This window comes from Saimiri boliviensis, chromosome 14 (assembly GCF_048565385.1).
Source record: "Saimiri boliviensis isolate mSaiBol1 chromosome 14, mSaiBol1.pri, whole genome shotgun sequence".
NCBI classification, from domain to species: domain Eukaryota; kingdom Metazoa; phylum Chordata; class Mammalia; order Primates; family Cebidae; genus Saimiri; species Saimiri boliviensis.
This window is the reverse complement of record NC_133462.1, coordinates 29,922,864-29,941,568: the sequence shown is the minus strand read 5'-3', so window position 1 is coordinate 29,941,568 and position 18,705 is coordinate 29,922,864. Positions and strand designations below refer to the sequence as shown.

Here is an 18,705-nt window from a genome sequence, read left to right as displayed (position 1 = left end):
CCTTCCCAGTGTCATCTCCATCTCATGAGGTGAGGACACGATCCCATCTCCAAGCACTTTCCCTGCAGGCCTCGTCCTAGACATATGTTGATTCAGGGGCGCAGGAAACTTGGCGAAATGTGAGATTCACTGAATTTACAGTTTACCAAAGATTTATCTTAAGGAATGTATTTTTAAAATATACCTGTTGACTGGGCCTGGTGGCTCATATCTGTAATCCCAGCAATTTGGGAGGCCGAGGTGGGCGGATCATCTGAGGTCAGAAGTTCAAGACCAGCCTGGCCAACATGGTGAAACCCCATTTCTACTAAAAACACAAAAAGTAGCCGGGTGTGGTCGTGTGCGCCTATAGTTCCAGCTACTTGGGAGGCTAAGGCAGGAGAATTGCTTGAACCCAAGAAGTGGAGGTTACAGTGATGCGAGATCACGCCACTGCACTCCAGCCTGGGCTACAGAGTAAGTCTCCATCACAAAAAAAAAAAAAAAAAAAAAAAGAAAGAAAGAAAGAAAAAAAAGAAGAAATAATCTGTTGGCCAGGTGTGGTGGCTCACATCTGTAATCCCGGCACATTGGGAGGCTGAAACAGGTGGATCACCTGAATCCAGGAGTTTGAGATCAGCCTGGCCAACATAGTGAAACCCCATCTCTACTTAAAATACAATTAGCCTAGTGTGGTGGCACACTCTTGTAATCCCAGCTACTTGGAAGGCTGAAGCAGAAGGATCACTTTAATCCGGGAGGTGGAGGTTGCAGTGAGCTGAGATCATGCCACTGCACTCCAGCCTGGGGAACAGAGTGAGACTCTGTCTCAATCAAACGAACAAACAAAACAATTGGTGGCGAGGGCTGGGAAGACATGATGCCCTGAAATGGTAGCTTGGGCATGATGGTCAGGGAGGGCTTCACTGAGGAGGTGACACAAGCTGAGACCTGAAGAAGAGCCAGCTGGGGACTGGAGAGCAAGCGCAAGGGCCCTGGGGCAGGAACAAGCTGGGAGGCGTTGGAGAAAGAGGTGGGTGTGGGTACGGCCGGGGCAGGGGAGTGAGAGGGTGTAGACAGAGCGAGAAGGTGGCGGGAACCGTGGGGAAGACTCTGGGTTTTATTCTGAGGTCGATGAGCCACGGACAAGTTTGGAACATGGGAGCGACAGGATGTGATTTGCAGTTTTAAAAATAGCCCCCTGGCTGCCTGGAGGAGAACAGATTGCAGGAGGTGGATAGCACAGGAGGCCAGGGCGGAGGCTGGCGGGCAGCGGGGACTTGGCTGGTGGCCCTGAAGACCAAGGAAAGTGATTGGATTGGGAATGTGTTTTGGAGGTGGAGGACACAGGATGAGGGAGGCTGGAGGGGAGTCGCCTGGGCTTCCCCAGTGTCCAGTTCAGCCCTGAGGGGCCAGGGTCATGCCAGAGGCTGCAGACTCACAACATGAAGTCCTGCTCCCAGCTGGGCTGGCTGCCCCGCACTGCGATGGTTGTGCTCTTGACATTCTGCACCTTCAGGGTCACGTACGTGTTGAATTTCTCTGTGGCAGTGAGAGCAGGGATCAGGCACTGGGGCTCAGGGGCTCTCCAATGCCCCTTTCCAAGCTCTAGATGACCCGCTGGGACCCCCTTGGGAATTTCTGGGCCACTCACCCCCTAACCCCCAACCCCACCCTCAGGGCACGAGGGAGGGTCCTCAGTGGGGAGAGATGTGGAATTTTGGGATACTTCCTCCAGCTGCCTCAAAATGACTACATCATTGGTTTTTGGCTAAAAAGACTGAGGCCCCAGAAGAGGGAACAAAATTGACTGAAGGAACCCCCGTTGCTGGGTGGGCGCGGTGGTTCACGCCTGTGATCCCAGCACTTTGGGAGGTCGAGGCGGGAGGATCACTTGTGCCCAGCCTGGATAACTTGGGTAAGCCCTGTCTCTACTAAAAATACAAAAAAATAATTAGCCAGGCACAGTGGCACATGCCTGTGGCCCCAGAAACTCGGGAGGCTGAGGTGGAAGGATCGCTTGAGCCTGGGAAGTTGAGGCTGCAGTAAGCCATGATTGCACCAGTGCACTCCAGCCTCAAAAAATAAAAAATTAAAATTAAAATTAAAAAAAAAAAAAGAGGCAGGGTGTGGTGGCTTACGCCTGTAATCCAGCACTTTGGGAGGCTGAGGTGGGCGGATCATTTGAGGTCAGGAGTTCGAGACCAGCCTGGCCAACATGGAGAAACCCTGTCTTTACTAAAAATACAAAAACTAGTTGGGCGTGGTAGAGGGCGCCTGTAATCCCAGCTACTTGGGAGGCTGAGGCTGGAGAATCGCTTGACCCAAGGAGGTAGAGGTTGCAGTGAGCCGAGATTGCGCCACTGCCCTCCAGCCTGGGCTACAGAACCAAACCCTGTTTCAAAAAAAAAAAAAAAAAAGAAGAAAAGAAAAGAAAGAAACTCCCTTTGCCTCTGTGAGCTTCACTTTTTGCAACTGTAGCCCCATTTAAGAGTCCCCATCCTGCCTCTTAGGACCCTGGGAAGAGCCACTGGCTCAGGGCAAGCCCCACCCCGATACAATCTCCCAATATGGCTGGGGAGACCAGGGAACCCCCATACAAACTCCAGGGACCCCATGCCAAGGGCTGCCCCTCCCCCTGTTTAATCCTCTCACCCCTTTCCTGATGCTCAGAAGACACAAAGCTCAAGTCTAAGTCTGGTCTCCAAGAGACAGACAGACAGACAGACAGACAGAGAAACGGACAGACAGGCAACACGGGACAGGACAGCAAGAGAAGCCACTTACCTTGGGCACCGTCAAACTTGGCTTTTTTGACTGTGGAGAGAGACAGAGATAGGGAAGGGAGATGCGGGGAGAAGTGGGGAGGAGAGGGGCAGAGGGAGAGAGAGAGTCAGAGACACACCAAGATAGAGACAGAAGGAGAGAGACACGGAGGAGAGACAGGCAGAGATCAAAAAGCAACAGAGAGGTTTTTAAAAAGATAAAGATAGAAGCAATGTCGGAGGCAGAGACAAGGAGAGGAGGAGAGGGAGGAAGGAGGAGGCAGGGATGAGAGGGAGAGAGAGAGAGAAGCCATCAGACAGATGAGCACAGGCGGCCCTAGGATGGAAGGAAATTTGGACCCTGAGAGCAGTCCCTACCCCTCCCTCTCCCTCCAACCCCGTCCCCATCAAACTCCCCAAGCTCCCCAACTAGCTGTGCCGTTACCCGCAATTAAACCAGATTAGAAAGAAAGAGCTGGGCAAATGGTGAGAGAGGCCTCCTACAGGAAGCCCTCCAGGATGGCCCCAGAAGAAGAGGGGAAGTTGAAGAGGTGGAGAAGAAGAAGGTGAGGATAAAGACAATCTCTGATGACTCCACCAGCCCCTTCAGGCCCACAAGACCTCTTCCTCCATTGTCCAGCTCAGTCTGCGATGTCAGATGCTCTCAGGTTTTGGGGAAGCCTCAAAGAAGGCCGGGCGAGGTGGGATAAAGCAACCCAGAGAGCTGGCTCTCAAAATGCACACGGAGGGTAAGGCACGGTGGCCCACACCTATCACCCCAGCACTTTAGGAGGCTGAAGCACGTGAAGCACCTGAGGTCAGGAGTTCGAGACCAGCCTGGCCAACATGGTGAAACCGCGCCTCTACTAAAAACACAAAAATTAGCCAGGCGTGGCGATGGGCGCCTGTAGTCGCAGCTACTTGGGAGGCTGAGGCAGGAGAATCTCTTGAACCCAGGAGGCACAGGCTGCAGTGAGCTGAGATCGCAGCACCGTACTCCAGCTTGGGTGACACAGCGAGACGCTTGTCTCAACAACAGCAAAAAGTTAACGCAAGTGGAGACACCTTCGTCCTGGCCGGAGGGCTGGCGGGGATTGTCCAGCCCCACTTGCTTGTGGGAGGTGCAACCTGAATATACGTCTGGCACCCGCCGAGGACCAGTCTCTCACATTTCACAGAATTCCGCAGCCCCAGGAGATGCAAAGCCATTCCGCCCCCTCCTGGCACTTATAACCAGGTATTCCATTTCCACCGCCAACACCTCTCACACTCTGCTCTCGTCCCCCACGTCTTTTTCCTCCATTCATTCTCTACTCCCACCCCCAATCTGTTCCCACACTGAGCCCTTCCTCCCTTCCTTCCTTCCTCTTCTTTCTTCTTTCTTCTTTCTTCCTTTCTGATGGAATTTTTCTTTCCTTCCTTCCTTCTTTCCATCCCTTCCTTCATCCTTCCTTCTCTTCCTCCCCCCGCCTTTTTTTTTTTGAGACGGAGTTTCGCTCTTGTTACCCAGGCTGGAGTGCAATGGCGCGATCTCGGCTCACCGCAACCTCCGCCTCCCGGGTTCAGGCAATTCTCCTGCCTCAGCCTCCTAAGTAGCTGGGATTACAGGCACGCGCCACCATGCCCAGCTAATTTTTTGTATTTTTAGTAGAGACGGGGTTTCACCATGTTGACCAGGATGGTCTCGATCTCTCGACCTCGTGATCCACCCGCCTCGGCCTCCCAAAGTGCTGGGATTACAGGCCTGAGCCACCGCGCCCGCCCCCTCCGCCAGCCTTTCTTTCTTTCTTTCTTTCTTTTCTTTCCCAGTCTTGTTCTGTTGCCCAGGCTGAACTACAGTGGCGCGATCTCAGTCACCGCAACCTCTGCATCCCCGATTAAAGCAATTCTCCTGCCTCAGTTTCCCAAGTAGCTGGGGCTACAGGCCTGCAACACCATGCCCGGCTAATTTTTGTATTTTTTAGTAGAGACAGGGTTTCACTCTATGTTAGCCAGGCTGGTCTCGAACGCCTGGCCTCAGGTGATCCACCCGCCTTGGGCTCCCAAAGTGCTGGGATGACAGGTGTGTGCCACCGCGCCAGCCCCTTTTCTCTCCTCCCTATTTTCTTCTCCCCTTTTCCTTGTCAGATTAATGTCTTTGTTTGTGTAGGCAACGCATGCACATGTTGTGAAATCCAAAACAACTAAGAGATGAAACACTGAGAATAAAGCTCTTTCCATCCCGGCCCTACGTCTCCTTCCCAGATGCAATCTACGTTGGCAATTGCTTGTGCCACTGGAGATGGTCCATGTGTCGGCAATCATACCCACGTTCGCCTTGCTTGATTTCCAAGACAAATGGCTCACTCGACACCCACTGTTCTAATCCTTCATGTTTTTTTCAGTATGTCTTGAAGAGCGTGTGCTAGCGAGTTGAAGGCTAAATTCCTAGAAACAGAATTGCGTCTCCTCTCTGGGCAGATGTCACAGCCTCCCATCCCGGGTTTGCAACTCTGTCCTCATCACTCGAATTTCTGTCTCACAAAAGGCACCTGAGTGGAACCAGTGAAGAGAGAATTCGCATGAAGAGCCGGGGAAGTGCGATGGCCCTCAACACATGTCAGTAAAGACGGTCTGTTTCCGGCCAGGCGTGGTGGTTCCTGCCTGTAATCCCAGCACGTTGGGAGGCCGAGGCGGGTGGATCACTTGAGGTCAGGAGTTCAAGACCAGCCTGGCCAACATGGCGAAATCCCATCTTTAGTAAAAATGACAAAAATTAGCCAGCCTGGTGGTGTGCACCTGTAATCCTGGCTACTTGGGAGGCTGAGCCAGGAAATCGCTTGAACCTGGAAGGTGGGGGTCACAGTGAGCAGAGATGAGGCCACTGCCCTGCAGCCCTTAGCTGGGCCTTGGAAGAGGTGACCGCTGATTTGAGCCAGGTTCGGATTCCAGAGCTGTGTGACCCTGGGCAAGTGAATCCCTTCTCTGGGCCTTCATCTCTGTTTGGTTCCAACTCTGTCTTTTTTTTTTTTTTTTTCTAGATCTGGTTTTCTCTCTCACATTGCCCCACCCAGCCCCCAGGGAGCGCACCCACCTGGCACCTCACCCCTGGGGCTGAGATAGGCTCAGGAACACTCAGGAATGTGCCCAAGAGCTTTGGGCCTCGCTCTTGGAGGGGGTCCAGGCTGCAGGTGTGTGGATGCTCTGTGAGGGGAGTGGCCAGGGGAAGGGGCAGGAGGGAACATGATGGCATCAGGGGGCGGAGGAGAGAGTGACAGAGGCTGACACTGGCCCCACAGCTGGAGGGTCTCATACAGGGAGAGGAAGAAATGACAGGATGAGAACGGGAGGGTACAGACAGATGGAGAGAAATAGACAGAGACGCGAGGAGACAGAGAGAGCGCCAGACATGGAGGCACATGCTTGTAATCCAATATACTCGGGAGGCTGAGGCGGTGGCGGGGGGGCCTTGAGATGCTGAGTTCAAGACCAGCCTGGCCAATGTAGTAAGATCCCATGTCTAAAAATAACGATTTAAAAGACAGAGAGAGGCCAGGCGCCATGGCTCACACCTGTAATCCCAGCACTTTGAGGCCGATGCAGGTGGATGGCCTGAGCTCAGGAGTTCGAGACCAGCCCTGGGCAACATGGCAAAACCCCATCTCTACTAAAAATACAAAAATTAGCCGGGTGTGGTGGTGCACGCCTGTAGTCCCAGCTACTTGGGAGACTAAGGCAGGAGAATCACTTGAACCTGGGAGGCGGAGCTGGCAGCGAGCCAAGATGGCACCTGGGTGACAGAGCGAGACTCTATCTCCAAAATAATAATAATAATAATAATAATAATAATAATAATAATAAAAGAGAGAAAGATTTCCACTAGGGAGGGCAGGCAGGTGGAGAAGCCACTGGGGAGAGGAGAGGCCACTGGGAGAGAAGAGGAGGGAGAAGTATGTGGGGGTGGGGAAGTAACAGGCCCTGGGGGGGGTGACACAAGGGGCTCACTGGGGTCTAGCCTGGGCTTGGCCCCACTTGAAGCTCCTCCAACTGTGCCCCGTTTTATAAACCACGGATTTAGGCTCAGAAGGGAGCCCAGTAGCTGCCTGATCTGTTCTGTCTCTCCCCCCATCCCTGTCTCTCGTCTCCCTCCTCCCTGTTCTGTTTCTCTCCACCCCTGCTATCTTCTTTCAGTCTCTATTCTCTCCTTCTCTCTCTCTCTCTGCCCTTTCTGTGTCCCTCCCTTGGTCAATCCGCGCCTCCTCTTTCCAGCGCCTCAGCTCCTTGCTGCAGCTTCTCTTGGCTGGAGGGGAATGGTCTCCGTTGGGGTCGTCGGGCAGTGGGGGACCGGCTGGAGAGCTGTACCTCGGACAGCTGAAGCCAGGCTCCGGCCCCTAGTCCCCTACCGAGGTCCAGGGTGAGGACCATGTTTTTTCATCACCGGGGCTCGGAGTGAGTGGGAGAGGGGTCTCAGAGGGAAAGGGGAACAGGGAAGGGGGCGGAGATGGGGAGGGGGGTTCTCAGGAGGGAAGGGGGTTCGCGTTGGGGGAGGGGATTCGGGCAGGGCGAGGGGCGCGGAGGAGGGAGTGGACTCAGAAAAGGCACCCAGCCTTCCTCCCTGTCTTCCCTGGTCAGTAAATAGTCCCTGAGTCACCGCCTTCGTCGTCACATCCCGCCACCCTCTCCCCGCCCGAGCGCGGTTGCGGTATCAGGGTCAGCGGGGCGGAAGCGCCACCCCTCCCCGGCGGGCTTCGGGTCACACGCAAGAGGCTATTTATAGCGTGGGCGCGCGGAGGGCGTGGGCGGCGCGCCGGAGGGCAGGGGGTGGGGGACGAGGGGGGAGCCCGCTGCGGTCCCCAGCGACGGGCGGGTGGAGACACCGCCTCACGCGGCCTCCGAGGTCTTGGGGGGCCCCCCCAGCAGCGCCGATTGAAGAATGTAGGGGCGGAACCCGGGGAGGTTGAGGCAGGAATTCAGGCTGCGGGGACCCCCCTGCAGCCTGGCTCCGGGCCTCAGTTTCTGCATCTGGAAAATGGGAAGACAGAGTGTCTGGCCTCCCTTGCCTTTCCTTTCTCTGCTTCTTCCCTCCTCTTCCTCTCTTCCCTTTCGCAGAATCATGATTATAGTGTCATTTATACCACTATTATTATTACTAGTATCATTACTGTTTTTATTATTTGGTTGTGTTCTAAGGGTGCCCCTGGCCTGGATTCTAGGATTTGAAGACGCTGGATTCGTTTTTCTCTTCCCTCCCTTTCTCTCCTCTTTCTTTCTTTCATTTTCTTTCTTTCCTTTCTTTCGTCTTTCTGACTTTCTTCCCTCTTTCCTTCCTCTCTCTCTCTCTCTTTCCTCCTTTCTCTCTTTCTTTCGACAGGGTCTCCTCTCTGTTACCCAGGCTGGAGTACAGTGGTGTGATCATGGCTCACTGCAGCCTCGACCTCCCAGGCTCAAGCGATCCTCCCCATTCAGCCTCCCGAGTAGCTGGGACTGCAGATGCTGCATCACCATGCTTGGCTAATTTTAGATGGGATCTTACTCTGTTGCCAGGGCTGGTTTCAAACTCCTGGCCTCAAGCGATCCTCCCACCTCGGCCTTCTAAAGTGCTGGAATTACAGGCATGAGCCACATGGCCAACTGACCCTGGGTTCTAATTAAGGGGGACTCTAGTCTCGGGGCACTCGCTTCCTGACCTGCCACGTGGGTGTGGGGTGGGGAGATAGGAGGTGGAGATCCAGCCGTCTAGGGCTTCTGAAAGCCCACCTGCTCCACGATTAGCCTGGGGGAGGGGAGGAAGCATAGAGAATCCAGAAATAGATTCTAGGAGATTTTGTGTGTGATGTTGGTGGCGGGCATTTCAGCGGGAGACCGATGGGCTTCAGAATAAAGGACCTAGCTCTGCTGGTTTCACATCCGGGAAAGACTAAATGAGGACCTTTATCTTCCGTTGGCACAACGGAACCCGACTGAAGCCTTCGGTGTAAAAAACACCAAGAATCTGGAGTTCCAGAGAGCTTCAGGAATCGGGGATTTCTGTGTGTGTTGTTTACCATGTACCACTCAGAACTAGGACTAGCCTATAGTAGGTGCTCATTAAATAGTAATTCGTGGAAGGAATGACGTCATCTCCTCCAGCAGCCCTGCGAAGTTGCGCTAAGAGCTGACCCCAGAGGCGTGTGCAGGCGCTGTCCGCGGTGCTGAATGTTCGGTCCCCTGCTTTTGTACCCTCAAAGAACTTGGCTCCCTCCTGAGCGTGGGACTGGGGACCCCTCTTGGAGCGTTCGCTCTTTAGGCTCCAGAACGCAGTGGACTCTCGGAAATGTTCTACACTCAGAACCGCCTTCCAGAAAGCTTTTAGTCCCCATTAATAAAAACATCATCATTGATTTTTTTTTTTTTTTTTTTTTGGGATGGAGTCTCACTCAGCCCAAGCTGGGGTGCAGTGGCGCGATCTTGGCTCACTGCAACCTCCGCCTTCGGGGCTCAAGCGATTCTCGTGCCTCAGCCTCCTGAGTAGCTGGGACTACAGGCGCCACCACGCCCAGCTAATGTTTTGTACTTTAGTAGGGACAGGGTTTCACCATGTTGCCCAGGGTGGTCTTGAACTCCTGAGCTCAGGTGATCCGCTCGCCTCAGCCTCCCAAAGTGCTGGGATGACAGGTGTGAACACCACGCCCAGCCCATCATTGATTTTTCATGTCTTTTGCTCACGCTTATTGGACCTTTCCGTAGGTCAGGCGGCATGCTGAGGGCTGTCTCAGCCTCACTAGAGAGTTCTGGAAAACGTAGATGATGGGTACTACTCCCTTGCCCATTCCACAGATGAGCACACTGAGGAATGCAGAGGATGTGGGACTTGCCAGGAAGTGGGGGACTTAGAAATTCACACTCAGGGTCAGGCACGGTGGCTCACGCCTGTAATCCCAACACTTTGGGAGGCCGAGACTGGTGGATCACGAGGTCAAGAGATCTAGACCATCCATCCTAGCCAACATGGTGAAACCCTGTCTCTATTTAAAAAAAGAAAGAAAGAAAGAAAAAAGAAAGAGAGAAAGAAATTTACACTCAGGCCTGCTGGACCCAGGATGTCCTCACTTGCACCTCACCGAAGAGGTCCATTGTATGTGGAAGAAAACAGAGGCCAGGTTAGGGAAAGGGTGAGGCTGCAGGGCATCCCATGAGGACGGTAGGAGCTGAGGCCTGGATGCAGCTCCTCCAAGCTGGAGGGTATCAGGGACTGGGTAGCCAGGAACAGAGGGATGTGTGAAGGCTTCTTAGGTAAGGGGCAGGGGAACAGCCCCAGTGAGTAGAGAGATTGTGACATGTCTGTTTATTGGATGCATGAAAGAAGAAAGCAACCCTGGCTGGATGTGGTGGCTCATGCCTGTTATCCCAGCACTTTGGGAGGCTGAGGCAGGTGGATTACTTAGTGGTCGGGCGTTTGAGGCCAGGCTGGCCAACATGGTGAAACCCTGTCTCCAAGAAAAATACAAAAAATGAGGCTGGCATGGTGGTGAGTGCCTGTAATCCCAGCTACTCGTGAAGCTGAGGCAGGAGAATTGCTTGAACCTGGGAACTGGAGGTGGGCAGTAAGCCGAGATCGCAGCACTGCACTCCAGCTTGGGCAACTCTGTCTCAAATAAATAAATAAATAAATAAATAAATAAATAAATAAATCAGAAGGCAACCCCAGGGCAGATCTTCACCCCACAGAATGGACTTGGCTGTCTCCCAGGTCCTGGGAGCTGAGAGAGGGCTCAACCTTTTCCCCCAACCCCAGTAGGCTCTAGAGTCAGTCAGCTCCATCTCTGACTCTGTGACACTAGACAAGTTGTTAAAGCTCCCTGAGCCTCAGTTTTCCTCATTTGTACAATGGGGCTACTGTGAGGGCTAAAGAGGGCACAGACATAAAAATCCTCAACATCGTGCCTATGAAATGCTGGGCCGGGCACAGTGGCTCACACCTGTAATCCCAGCACTTTGGGAGACTAAGGCAGGAGGATCACTTGACGTCAGGAGTTTCAGACCAGCCTGGCCACTAGAGATGAGAAACCCCATCTCTACTAAAAATACAAAAATTAGCCAGGCCTGGTGGCACATGCTTGTAATCCTAGCTACTTGGGAGGCTGAGGCAGAAGAATCGCTTGAACCTAGAAGGCGAAGATTTCAGTGAGCCAAGATCACACCACTCCACTCCAACTTGGGTGACAGAGTGAGGCCATGTCTCAAAAAACAAAACACACACACACACACACACACACACAGAGCTGAATGGATAAATGAGGTTTATAATTGTTACTGTTATAAGTTGTGAAGCAAACCCGCCCCCGCCTAAATTCAATGATTTGTTCATGTCATTTATTCGTAAAATGTTTGTGGAGCCTTTAAAACATCAGTTGGGTGTGGTGGCTCATGGCTATAATCCCAGCACTTTGGGAGGCTGAGAAGGGCAAATAACTTGAGGCCGGGAGTTCAAGATCAGCCTGGGCAACAGGGCAAACCCCTGTTTCTGTAAAAAATAAAAAAAAATAACAGCTAGGCAGGCGTGGTGGTGCGTGCCTGTAGTCCCAGCTACTCGGGAGGTTGAGGTGGGAGGATGACTTGAGCCCTGGAGGTCAAGGCTGCAGCGAGGTGAGGTCATGCCGATGAACCACAGCCTGAGTAACAGGCTTTGAGTGGGACCCTGTCTCAAAACATCAAGTGGCCTATGCAAAATGCTGTGAGGCACATAGGAAGAGCTGGAACCAACCCTCCCCACCACCATGCCTTTACTCATGCTGCTTCCTCCACACAGAATACATCTCCCTCCTGCTCATCTTCCCCTCATCATATCTGAGACTCAAGTAAATGGTGGTGGTGAAATCGTGGCAGGCTTCCCAGAGGAAGAGAGCCCTGGATAACCCACTCCTCAGCTCCCTTAGCCCTCCCTTAGCTCTCATTCTAACCTCATGGGAGATGCGAGGGTGGTGACTAGGAATAGAGCTGGGTCCCCAGAGCCAGGTATACAGTAGGTGCCTGGTATACAGTAGGTGCTCAATGCTTGCTGAGTAAATAAAATGGGTGACTTCATGAAGGAACCAGGTGGCATTTGCCATCCACAGCCTCAGGATGCTGCTAAGATTTAGCGAATGGATTAAGGTGTTGGAGAGCATCGGGGCTCCACACGGATAAAAAAATGAAGAGGGGGCAGAGATAAGGCCCATACACCATACAGGGTGATCGGCTGTGTGTTGGTGCTGGGTGTATACACGAGAGCTTGCATTTGCCTGTACTTGCTTGGATATTTGCAGCAGTAGCTGGCTCATGTTACCAGGTCAGGCAAGTGCGTGCCTGTACACGGATATGAGCGTGCATGTGTGCACAGCATGTGTGCCCCTTAAGTGCAGGGGGGAGTCTGCACATGCGTTTCTGGGAGGGGGGTGTCACTACGTCAGAGACACACTGTGTGTGTGAGCTTGTGGGTGATGTGTCAGGTGAAAACCACATGTACTGATGTTTGCATGGATGCAGTTCTGTGGCAACTGTATCTGTTTACCTACATACATGCACACCCAGATGTGTATTTACTTGTATGCGTCATCATCCCCTTGTAGAAAGGGGCTGCTTGGAATGTCCAGGCAAGTGTTGTCATATGCATACGTGGCCTTGACATGTGCTTATGTGAATATATGTGTGCTTTAAGGGGTTGGGGACCATAACAGGTACGTATGGGTACATGTCTGAGCGTGAGGACATGAGTGGATTATTTTTTTTTTTTTTTGAGACCGAGTCTCTCTCCAGGCCCAGGCTGGAGTGCAGTGGCCTGATCTCAGCTCACTGCAACCTCTGATTCCTGGGTTCAAGCAATTCTCCTGCCTTAGCCTCCTGAGTAGCTGGGACTACAGGCATGCCACCATTACGCCGCCTAATTTTTTTTTTGTCTTTTTAGTAGAGACGGGGTTTTACCATATTGGTCAGGCTGGTCTTCAACTCCTGACCTCGTGATTCACCTGCCCTGGCCTCCCAAAGTGCTAGGATTACAGGTGTGAGCCAGCGCACCGGCCTTTTTTTTTTGAGACACAGTCTCACTTTGTTGCCCAGGCGAGAGTGCAGTGGCAGGATCTCAGCTCACTGCAAACCTCCGACTCCCATGTTCAAGTGATTCTTCTGCCTCAGCCTCCCGAGTAGCTGAGATTACAGGTGCACACCAGCACACCCAGCCAATTTTTTGTATTTTTCAGTAGAGACAGAGTTTCACCATGTTGGCCAGGCTGGTCTCAAACCCCTGACCTCCAGTGATCCGCCCACCTTGGCCTCCCAAAGTCAAAGTGCTGGGATTACAGGCCTGAGCCACCACGCTTGGTTGGATATGAGTGAATCCTTATGTGACATGTATATTGTGAATATTCCTCAAACACACGTGGATACCTCTATATGTGTGCTGGCAGACACACACACACACACACGTGTGTTGCCGGGACCATGTCTACCTCAGCAGGTTGTGTCCTATATACATGTGTACGCTTGTGTTCACACAGGCTTGTGAGTGCACACGTGTGCCTATGGAGCGTGCCTTTCCAGGCACATGGTCCGCGTGGAGCCTTATGCATCCTAAACATTTGTGTCCACACAGGCATAAGTCTGGGTATGAATGTGTGTAGAGATTGGCTAACGCCTGTGAGTCCCTGTGGAGGGGGAGGGCAGGTATTTCCTCAACTCGAAGGATGAGCTCAGGCAACGCACAACCCATCTCAGCCTAGCTTCACTGCAGCCAAGCCCACCCCAACACTCTCGGCTAGGGCTCAGCCATCCCAGCCCCTCCCCTCTGGGGGCTCGTCCCACCTCTCTCTGGGAGGCTGGCCTCACCCAGCGCTTCTCCCTCTCCCCACGCTCCCTGCCTCCTCACTCCAAACTCACACCTCCCTTTACACCTGTGGGCCTCACCTCCCACCCTGCTCAACCTCTTCCCCAGCCTTGCCCCTCCCAGCGACTCCATTCCACTCAGGCGGCGACACCTCCCTATGAAGTCCACAGAATCCAGCCCAGTCCTCCCCCGACGCCTCTGTTTCTGGAAGCCTCATCCCTCCTGCCTCCTGCTGCCCCTCCCTGAATGCCACCCCCGCAGCCAAGCCTCCAGTTTGCGTCAGAGTTAAGGGTGAGATCCCCGCCTCCCCCCACTCTACTAGGCAATCCTTCCAGAGAAACCCAACTTGGAGGATGTGAGGAGGGATGGGGCAGGGTGCTGGGGGGGAGAAGAGAGAGGATGGAGAAGTTGGTCAGGAACACCCACGTCGGAACCTCCTCCCGTGCCACCCCTAAAAGCCCGCAACTTAGAGCAGAGGGAGAGGTCAGCAGGGGGTCTGGACATTCTTGTTCCCCTCTCCTTCCGTCCTCAGGCCTAGGCGGTGGGGGGCGCCTAGGGGTCTCCTTCACTTCCCTACCCCGGGAACTCCATAGGCCGGGAGGCCAGGGGCTGGAAAAGTTGGCCTTTGACTCTAGGGACTCTTCTTCCAACACCCCCAGTCCCGTCCAACAGAAACGAGCTCAGAGAAAGGAGGCCCCCACTGTCCCTTTAAGAGCACCCGCGTCCACGCCGGCCCAGCCCGGCCTGATTTGCACTCGGAAAGCCGCCGCGGCGGCGGGGAGCGGGCGGGCGGGCGGGGCAGGGTTTGTGAATGAAGCGGCCGAGGGGGAGGGGAGGGAGGAGGAGGGGCGGCGGGGGCGGTTCCCGGCTCCCCTGCCTGCCCACCCCGGGTCCAGGCTGCCAGAGTTCAGCACACACGCGCTCCCGAAGCCCGACGTCTCAGGCTTGGCCGACACACCCCTTCGCCCACCCTAGCCTTCTTAAAGAGTGTGGGAATGAGGGGGACCCCAGGCCTTAAGAACCAGGGTTCAGAGCTCTGCAGGCGTTGAACGGCGGTCCATCCCCATCCCTGCTACCAAGGTCTCTCAGAGCTTGAGTTCTCAAACAGGAGTGCCCAGAACGCCTGGGTTCGGGTGGGCTGGCTTCTCCTCATCCCCAGAGCCATAAAGGTGTGGAGTGGGGGGGGTCATGCCCCTCCCACGTCTCCCTCCCTCCCCCAACCCCAACGCAGAGCGTGGGCCTGGGCGTGGGCCTCTGTGCAGATGGCGTTCTGGCCCCAAAATAGCTCCCCCACCACGTCTCCTGCCCTCCCTCTCTCCAGCGCAAAGTGGGTGAGGTGAGGAAGGGCCGGGAGGGGGACCAGGGGACATTGCTCTTCCAAGAAGTAGGCTCCCTGCCGAGAAGGCCCTGAAACGTGTTTGGGAGAACCGGAGGGGCGGGGAGCGGGAAGACCTGGCCATTCCTCCCACCCCCATTCGGGTGGCCAAAGAGTTAACTGGGAAAGCGCCCCCAGACCCTCAGTCACAGCCCTCCCTGGACGTTGGGAGGAATCTCCTGTCTCCCCACTCCCCCCACTCCAGTCCTCTCTACACCCAGGGCTGGGGGAGTCCTAGAACTCGTGGATGTCCTGATGGCCAAGCCCCCCTTCCCATATCTTACATCCCCAGGGCTTGGAGAACGCTCCCGCCGCACTCGGTTCCAATTTCCAGCCGGGTCCGCCTCCATGAGGACCGGCAACCCAGTCCACACCACCAGACCCCTTCCAAGTACCCCGAAGGCTTCAATCAAACTACCCAGCCCAGACTCTTCCTCACCGACCCTCTAAAAACCCGGTCTACACAGACGCCCAAGTCTAGAACCCCAATCCCCGTCCGCGTCCACACGGGCCTCCGCGTTCAGCCGCGTCCACACGACCCCTCCAGCAGCGGCCACCGCGACCACCGACAGCCCCCCCCCGCACCCCACCTCTACACGGATCACCGCCTCCGGCGTCCTGCCACGTCGACAAGGGCTACCCCTCTCAAAAGTCCAGCCGCCTGGACTCTGGTCACCCACCCACCCCAGGATTCCCCCAGGAGCCGCATCCACGCGGACCCCGAGCCCAGCCCGCGTCCACACGGGTTCCCCGACCCCCAGCCTCGCCTCCTACCTCCAACGCAAAGCAGAGACATGTCTCCGGGCTCGCAGGCGGGCCGGAGGCGGCCGGGCCGGGTCTGTCGGGTCGGGCTCAGCGGCCGCTGGGCTGGGGCATCTCCCGGCTGCAGCCCGCGCTCGGCTCACGCCGGGGCCCGGCCGCCACCGGCCATCTTGGTTCAGCACCGGGGGCGCGGACAGCGCCTGACGTGGCGCTGATGCGGGGTGGGCAGGCGGGGCCCAGGGACGCCTGATGGGGCGGGGGCGCTGCGGGCTGGGGGGGCGTTAAAGGGCCTGGCTCCGGGAAGGGGCGCCCCGCCCCAGACCTCCTCGTTGCCTGGGGACACGGGGCGAGGGCGGTCCCCACGCAGGTTTCCTCCTGTGCGTGTGCCCCTCAACCTATGCACGGACACTCCAGCCCTGATAACCCGGGTAAACTCCTCCCTGCAATTCTCAAGCAAGTACAGGCAAATGCAAGCTGCTGTGTGTACACCCGGCACCCACAACGGGCAGATCGCCCTGTTCCCTGAGGATCCGTCTTCCTCTGTCTCTGCGTCTCTGTCTCTCTGACTCTGCGGCTCGGTCTCTTTCTCTCCCTGGGTCTCTGTTCCTCTGACTCTGTCCGCTGCTGTCCCTCAGTCACGTCTGTCTCTCAGCCTCTCTCTGTACAGTCTTTCTGCAGCTCTACTGCATCCTGTCTAGGTCTCTCTTTCTGGCTCTAAGCCACCCAGCCCAGGGGTCCTTGTCTACACTCTGACTGGATCCCACCCTTTATGCCACTGTGTAACTGGAAAACTCCTATTCATCCATTAATGTCTTATCTAAATATGCCCTTCTCCAGGAAGCCTTCCCTGACTGCTCCAAGCTGAGCCTTTGTGCCTCCTCTCCGGACTCCACCCCCATCCCTTCCTCTGATTGGGTCCTGACCCCAGTGAAACTCTGCTCACCACCGCTCCCCACATCGTTTTGTTTTTTGTTTTTTTGTGGTTTTTTTTGAGATGGAGTGCCCCTCTGTTACCAGGCTGGAGCGCAGTGGTGCGATCTTGGCTCACTGCAACCTCCGCCTCCTGGGTCCAAGCAATTCTCCTGCATCAGCCTACCTGAGTAGCTGGGACTACAAGCAGGAGCCGCCATGCCCAGCTAATATATATATATAGTATTTTTAGTAAAGATGAGGTTTCACCATGTTGGCCAGGCTGGTATCAAACTCTTGACCTCAGGTGATCCACCCACCTCGGCCTCCCAAAGTGCTGGGATTACAGGCGTGAGCCACTGCGCCCAGCCCCCTCCCCACGTATCTAACTGGGCAGTTCCTTGTGGGTCCTTGCCCTGCTCGCTGTATCGCCAGCACCTGAAACAGCATGAGCGGCTGAGCCCCACCTGAAACAGCGTGAACGGCTGAGCCCCACCTGAAAGTGTGAACGGCTGTCTCCTACCCCCAGTCCACATGAAGGAGCCTCACAAATCCAGCAGGTGCATGGAGTTATTTGAGTGACGCCATTGTTCAAAACCCAACTCTGCCAATCATCACAAGGCTGACCTTGGGCAGGTCATGTGACCTCTTTGTGCCTTAGTTTCCCCACCTGTAGAATGTGGATGGTAACAAGCCCTGCCTCACAAAGTTGCTTAACTACTACATGAGTTAACAAGTGAAACCAGTTGTAATTTTCCTTTTTGAGATGGAGTCTCGATCTGTTGCCCAGGCTAGAATGCAATGGCATGACCTCAGCTCACTGGAACCTCCACCTCCCAGGTTCAAGCCATTCTGCTGCCTCAGCCTCCCGAGTAGCTGGGATTACAGGCGTGTGCCACCACATTTGGCTAATTTTTTTTGTATTTTTAATAGAGATGGGGTTTCACCATGTTGGCCAGGCTGATCTCGAACTCCTGACCTCAAGAGATGTGCCCACCTCCGCCTCCCAAATACTCCAAAATCCTCCCAAAGGATTTTGGGAGGATTGCAGGCGTGAGCCACCTTGTCTGGCCTCAGTTGTAATCTTTTCTTTTCTTTTTTTTTTTTTTTTTTGAGACGGAGTTTCGCTCTTGTTATCCAGGCTGGAGTGCAATGGCGCGATCTCGGCTCACCGCAACCTCCACCTCCTGGGTTCAGGTAATTCTCCTGCCTCAGCCTCCTGAATAGCTGGGATTACAGGCGTGCACCACCATGCCCAGCTAATTTTTGTATTTTTAGTAGAGACGGGGTTTCACCATGTTGACCAGGATGGTCTCGATCTCTTGACTTCGTGATCCACCCGCCTCGGACTCCCAAAGTGCTGGGATTACAGGCGTGAGCCACCTCAGCTGTAATCTTAATGCCTAATGGTAACCATGTTTGTAGCTCTCCCTGATTTACATTTTTAAAAAAATTCGCACAGCAAATTTTTGTATTATTTTTAGAGACGGCGTTTCACCATGTTGCACAGGCTGTCTCAAGCTCCTGGGCTCAAGTGATCTTTCCACCTCGGCCTCCCAAAGTGTTGGGATGGCTCATGAGCCACCATACCTGGTCTTAAATTTTTATTAAACATCAATTAGAGACAGGTAAGCTCTAAGGAGCAGCAAAGACAGGCTTGGATAAAAAACAAAAACGTTATCATCGCAATGGAAGACCCCGAGTGCTCCTCCCCAATCTCGTCACCCTTCCCTGCTCATGGAAGAACCATCACAAATTTTGTTTCTCGTTCCTTCCTTTTCCTTACAGTTTACCACATGGTTGTCAGCGAACGATACATAGTTACCTTTTGTATGTTTCTATTTTTTTGAGACAAGGTCTCTCTGTGTCACCCAGGCTGGAGTGCAGTGGTGGGAGCTCCAGTGCTCAAGCAGTCCTCCCGTCTCAGCCTCCTAAGTACCAGGAACAACAGGCATGCACCCCAACGCCTGGCTAATTTTCTTTTTCGAGATGGGGTCTCGCTCTGTCACCCAGGCTGGAGTGCAGTAATGTGATCTCAGCTCACTGCAACCTCCACCTCCTGGGTTCAAACGATTCTCTTGCCGCAGCCTCCGGAGTAG

General features: G+C 54.5%; 1 protein-coding gene across 1 annotated transcript in view; it reads right to left on the bottom strand.

Moving 5' to 3' along the window:
- UNC13A (unc-13 homolog A) overlaps positions 1 to 15,896 on the bottom strand; it is a 90,637-nt gene extending 74,741 nt beyond the window's left edge. The window contains exons 1-3 of the mRNA XM_039466980.2: positions 15,710 to 15,896; positions 2,767 to 2,796; positions 1,422 to 1,521 (exon numbers count right to left, since the gene is read on the bottom strand). Coding sequence (XP_039322914.1) covers positions 1,422 to 1,521; positions 2,767 to 2,796; positions 15,710 to 15,731 — 152 coding nt within the window. The 5' untranslated portion in view covers positions 15,732 to 15,896. The remainder of the gene's footprint in view (positions 1 to 1,421; positions 1,522 to 2,766; positions 2,797 to 15,709) is intronic.
- Positions 15,897 to 18,705: the final 2,809 nt, after the last annotated feature.